The sequence below is a fragment of the Colobus angolensis genome, unplaced genomic scaffold (genome assembly GCF_000951035.1).
Source record: "Colobus angolensis palliatus isolate OR3802 unplaced genomic scaffold, Cang.pa_1.0 Scaffold466, whole genome shotgun sequence".
NCBI lineage: Eukaryota > Metazoa > Chordata > Mammalia > Primates > Cercopithecidae > Colobus > Colobus angolensis.
Window position 1 is genome coordinate 306,375 of NW_012118110.1, and position 6,254 is coordinate 312,628.

A 6,254-nucleotide genomic window follows, 5' to 3' on the forward strand; every position below is an offset into this window, starting at 1 on the left:
AATTAGCCAGGCATAGTGGCGGGCGCCTGTAGTCCCAGCTACTCAGGAGGCTGAGGTAGGAGAATGGCGTGAACCCGGGAGGCAGAGCTTGCAGTGAGCTGAGATCGCACCACTGCACTCCAGCCTGGGCGACTGAGTGAGACACCGTCTCAAAACAAATAAATAAATTAATTAAATTAACAAAACAAAAAATTAGCCGACTGTGGTGATGCAGGCTTGTAGTCCCAGCTATTAAGGAAGCTGAGGTGGGAGAATCACTTGCGCCCAGGAGTTCAAGGTTGCAGTGAGCTACGATCACACCACTGCATTCCCGGTCCAGCCTGGGTAATACAGTGAGGCCTTTTCTCAAATAAAGGGGGAAAAAAAAGAAAATAATCTATTTAATAAATATTGCTGGGCATGGTGGCTCACATCTGTAATCTCAGCATTTTGGCAGGCCAAGGTGGGTAGATCGCTTGAGCCCAGGAGTTTAAGACCAGCCTGGACAACATAACGAAACCCTGTCTCTACAAAAAAACACAAAAATTAGCCAGGGGTGGTGTTGTACACCTGTAGTCCCAGGTACTGGGGAGGATGAGGTTGGAGGATCACCTGAGCCTGGGGAAGTCGAGGCTGCAGTGAGCCATGATCATACCAGTGCACTCCAGCCTGGGTGACAGAGTAAAATCCTGTCTCAAAAAAATATTTTTTTAAATTAAATAAATAAATATCAACCACAGGCTGACAACTCCCCAATCTGCCCCCAGTCTAGACTTTTCTGAAATTCAAGTGCACTTCTGACATCAACACTTAGACATCCAATGGTTATCTTAAATGTAACATATCCAACAGAAACTCATCTTGTCCCCATTGCCTGCTCTATCCATACAGTCTTTCCCATCACTGTAACTGAAAACATACTTTCAGCTTATCAGGCCAAAAACTTTGGAGTCATCCTTGGGTCTTCTCTCTCACACCCTCAGATTCAATCCTTCAGTGAATGCCGTTGCCTCTACCTCCAGAAAGACTTCTTACCACCTCCACTGCTATTATCCTAGTTGAAGCTACACTCACCTCTCACCTGGGTAACGACAAGAGTCTCCTGATTAGTCTTCCAGCTTCTGCTCTTCCCCTTATATGCACACAGTCTATTCTCAAGCAGCAGCCAGCTTGATCCTTTCTAAAAACATTAGTCAGATCACTTTTCCTCCACTCAAAACTCTCTAATGGCTCCCATCACACTTTGTGGAAAAACCCAAGTCTTCAACTGGCTTTCTAATTGTTCCTCAAGCTTACAGGCATATTCCCAGCCCTAAGCATTTGTATTGGCTGTTCACTCTGCTTAAAAAGCTCTTCCCACAGATATCCTATGGCTCACTCTCATTTCAAGTCAAGTCTTTGTTCAAATGTCACTTTCTCAATAAGGTCTTCACTGACTATCTTATTTAAAATTTCAATCCCCACCCCCACCCCACCCCCACTTCTTTATTCCCACAATACTTAGCAACTTCTAATATAATATCTAACTATGGTTTTTAATTTGTTTCTTGTCTCTCTCTACCACTAGAATATATGCTACATGAGGAGAGTGATTTTATTACTCTATCTCCCATACCTAGAACATAGTAATAAGCACTCAATAAATATTTACGAAACTAGTGAAGAAAATAAACAAAAAGAAAAGCGAAACTGACTTCAATTTTCTTCTGAAATCTCTATTTTTTAAATCTTTCAGCACATAAAACAATGAAGTTAGAAAGCATGCAAAAGTTGAAACTATTTCTTACCAAAGTCCATTCTATCTTTTTGGTTTCTCTGAAGCAAACCCAAAAGGAGATTAGCCAAATAAGGTGATGTTTCTCTGGGAATACTGGGGGAAAGGAAAAACACAACCACCTAAGTGATAAGTTTATATATATAAACAACATTAATTTTTGCCTTCCATATAGTAAACTAAAACATATATGTGGTTTCGCAAATACCAATACATTTATACCAAGAAGACCATGTAAGAGTCATCTAAAGAAGGAAAAAAAAGGCACTAAACTGCCTTTGAGAAACAGCATCAAATTGAGAAGATTCCTGTACTGTGCTTGTTGTTGAGTATCTATAGGAGTAAGGCACTTCACAAGCCCAATGCTGAGTTTTACCATGACTTCAATCTTGCACTAATAGTTGCTATAATGTTCTCTATTACAAAATAGCCACCTCCATTTCCATCTGGAAAAGGGCAGCACTTAAACACAAGTGAGAACTAACACAACTTCCTAACATCCACTATGAAAACAACAAGCAACAGGAAAATGAGTGAAGTAATAGAAGTACACAATTCAAAGAATAAGAATTACAAAAATATATTACACAGGCTGGGCACGGTGTCTTACGCCTGTAATCCCAGCACTTTGGGAGGCCAAGGATCCTCAAGGATCACTTGAGGTCAGGAGTTCAAGACCAGCCTGAACAACATGGTGAAATCCTGTCTCCACTAAAAATACAAAAATTAGCCGGGCGTGGTAGCCTCCCTGTAGTCCCAGCTACCTGGGAGGCTGAGGCAGGAAAATGGCTTGAAATCGGAAGGTGGACGTCGCAGGGAGCCAAGATCATGCCATTGCACTCCAGCCTGGCAACAGAACAAGACTCTATCTCAAAAAAAAAAAGAAAAAGAAAAAGATATTAAATACAAAGGAGCCAAACTCACTAATGAAGAGAACAATCCAAATTAAATTAATAGCTAACTGGTCCTTATGCATTTGTACAGCATCAAATCCGCTAACATTCTGTGTTGGTAAAAATGAGGGAAAAGGGGCAGTCTTCTATCTTGCTGTATTCACTGGGATAGCCTATTTGGAAAGTGTATCTTTTGGTCTGACAATTCCATTTCTAGGAGTCCAAACTAACAAAATGCACACATACACAAAGGTGTACACAGACACACACACACACACACACATACATACATACTTCACTAGAGCCTGTTTGTAGTGACCAAAAAATGAAAACAGGGATCTGATTAAATAAAATAATGTACATCTATGGGACTCTCTGTGGCATTTAAAAGCATACAGTGTCAGGTGCAGTTGTGCCCTGGGTCACCAAGATGTCGTTCCCAAAGTATACTCCATTGCGCCTGGCCACTCTGCCCCCAGCCCTCGACCCAGCCAAATACGACATATCTCCAGAAACCCGACGGGCGCAAGTTGAGCTGTTGGCCATAAGAGTCCGGCTGAAACGAGAGTACCTGCTTCAGTACAACCACCCCAACTGCAGAGGGCTCCTCGAAGATCCTGCCTTGATTCACTGGACCTATGCAAGATCAGCAAATACCTATCCTAATTTCAGACCCACTCCTAAAAACTCACTCTTGGGAGCTCTGTGTGGACTTGGACCCCTCTTCTTCTGCTATTATGTTTTCAAAACTGAAAGGGACAGGAAAGAAAAGCTCATCCGGGGAGGAAAATTGGGTCAGACATTTAATCTCTCATGTTAAGTCTGTCGATGACTATATGTACTCCTGCCTAAATAAATAGTCTATTAATCATTAAAAAACAAACAAAAAAAAGCATACAGTTGGCCAGGTATGGTGGCTCACACCTATAATCCCAGCACTTTAGGAGGCCAAGGTGGGAGAATCACTTGAGGTCAGGAGTTCAAGACCAGCCTGGCCAACATGGTGAAACCCCGTCTCTACTAATAAAAAAAAAATACAAAAATTAGCCAGGTGTGGTGGCGGGCACCTACAGTCCCAGCTACTAGGGAGGCTGAGGCAGGAGAATTGCTTGAACTAGGGAGGCGGAGGTTGCAGTGAGCCTAGATCGTGCCACTGCACTCCAGCCGGGGCGACAGAGCAAGACTCTGTCTCAAAATAAAAAAGCATACAGTGGCCTTCCACATCCTGTTGAGGAACATCATCTGTGATGTACTACAAAGTAAAAAACAAAAGGACACTGCAAACAACTCACAAAATATGATGTAATTTGTCTTAAACTATGTGTGTGTATAAATACATACATAAACAAGCACTCATCTCAAGATACAAGTTCAAGAGAAAACAAAAGGAAAACAAGCACTCAAACATGTATAAAGAACTCCCACAAAAACTATGTAGAAAGAGACACAACAAACTCTTGTAACCCCTAAAGAAGAGAGCAAAGCTGTGGGGAATTCACTTTCTACTTTCTGCGTATCTATTCTGTCCATATTACCCTCCCCACAAGGAACACATGTAACTTCTGTATCTTTTTCTTTCAAATTTACATTTTAAAAAAGAAAGAAAAGAGTACAGTACTACACAGACACCTATGATGTGCCAGCAATTTTCCAATTTGCTATAACAAATGCTTTCACATTATCAACTGAAAAATAATTCAAAAATGAGAATACATAAAACACAAACAGTTCAAATAAACAACACTGTGTTCACAAATAGTAAAACCCAGTGTAATCTAAACACATACCTAGGCATTAAGCTCCTGTTTTTTTCATAAAACATCCTTAAGTCTTGAGGACTATTGGCCTATTAAAAAAAAAAAGGTTTAATTTCCTAAACATTGGGGGCAAAACTTCCAAATCATATGATTGACGCTCATATTCTTTTTTTTAACGGATTGAGGGAGTGGGAGTTTCAAGGAAGGGATTCAGAGGAAAGGAGGGAAAGTATGAGGGAGGAGGAAAGGAAAGAGAGATGACGCTCATATTCTTGCTACAGAATATAGATTCTCAACTTGAAAGCCATGGATTGCTGAAGGAGCCATAACTGGTCATTAGGAAGTCATAAAACCTATGACATTGTGTGAAAATTCTGTACATCTGAGTATAATGTACCTTTTCTGAGGTACCTTTTCTGAGGTCAGACTCTCAGAGGAGCCTGAAACTTAGAATAGATTAAGGGTCACTATTCTGAAGGTTACATGGCCTGCCCAATAAGTACGTTATTGTTGGGTAAAATTCAGGTGTACTTTACCTTAGGACCCTAAAGGAATTCAAAGAAAAGAACTACGTATACTGCTACTATGCAGTCTCTCCACAGCAACAAGTAGCTGATAACAACAACTGCTTAAATGTAGAAGCCTCCTCTACAATGCAAACTAGACTAAGAAATTAAAAGTGTTTAACCTGGCTGTGTCACTAATTTTCTTAATACTATCTTGGGCAAATATTTTCATTTTGTTCCAGTTTTCAAATTCAAAGATCTTCTTTATAACATAAGAAATTATAACATGACAATATGAACTCAAGAGAAATCATCGTGATTATACTCTACAGGGTCACTTTTTGACAGGATGTTGGGGGAGAGGAGAAGACAGACCCATAATAATTTCCATAAAGCGTATATAATTACCTCCCTCTCACCTAGCAGTGTCAGGAATAGAGAGCTAGAGATGGTTTCCAGAGATCTCCCCAGACAGCCCCAGCCCTCGTGTGGATTCCAGGATCTCAAAACCAGGCTAACCAGGAAGCTGTGGTGTCACCATTCACACCCATTTCCCACCAGGCTGTTAGCCCCGATCCCAACATACAACAGACTGCATGCCCAGTTCAACTACAAAGGGCAAGCAGATAAAAGGGGAAAACCAAAAGATGTTCTGACTCACTCAAGCAGTTTTTGCCTATAAAAGGATCAAAGTAAGTCACAGAGGAGCCAAAAACACTGCTTTCAAAGTATTCTTCATTTTACAAATCAAACGCAACTATAAAATGACAAGATCCCAAAACTGAGGACATAAGAAAAAAGTCAGCCTACCTGAAAAGGTGGTTTTCCAACTAGGCATTGGTATATCACTGTTCCTATGCTCCACAAGTCAGCCTTAGCATCATAATGTTGAGACATAATAACCTCAGGAGCCTGGGGACAGAGAAATTTAAGGGGCATGCAGTATTTATGTAATTAATATGCACATATTAATTAACTGGTAAAGGTGACACTCCTAACAAACTACCAGAATAAAACAACACCCTGTGATAGTTCCCTAACAAATAATAAGGCAATGAACTTACAACATATTATCATATATTTACTAGTAAATCTCAAAATCAATGCTGCATGAAAAAGGGCAAGTTATAGAAACAAATGTTTCAACTGATTATAATGGACACATAAAGTACAATGAGGGGACCAAAATAATAACAAAGAAAAATACACACCATAGGCCATGGTGTATAAAACACATACACCATAGGACAGAGGTTCCCTCAGGTGTGTGAAAGGAGCAGAGGAGGAAATGGAATCAGGGAGAAGTACAAAAGGAACCTGGGCTGTCTCCAACATACATACATAA

General features: G+C 40.5%; 1 protein-coding gene across 1 annotated transcript in view; it reads right to left on the reverse strand.

Moving 5' to 3' along the window:
• The window catches only part of ULK2 (unc-51 like autophagy activating kinase 2), a 75,401-nt gene that overhangs the window by 65,646 nt on the left and 3,501 nt on the right, over positions 1-6,254 (reverse strand). The window contains exons 3-5 of the mRNA XM_011958300.1: positions 5,720-5,821; positions 4,434-4,492; positions 1,767-1,849 (exon numbers count right to left, since the gene is read on the reverse strand). Of these exons, the coding sequence (XP_011813690.1) occupies positions 1,767-1,849; positions 4,434-4,492; positions 5,720-5,821 (244 nt within the window). The remainder of the gene's footprint in view (positions 1-1,766; positions 1,850-4,433; positions 4,493-5,719; positions 5,822-6,254) is intronic.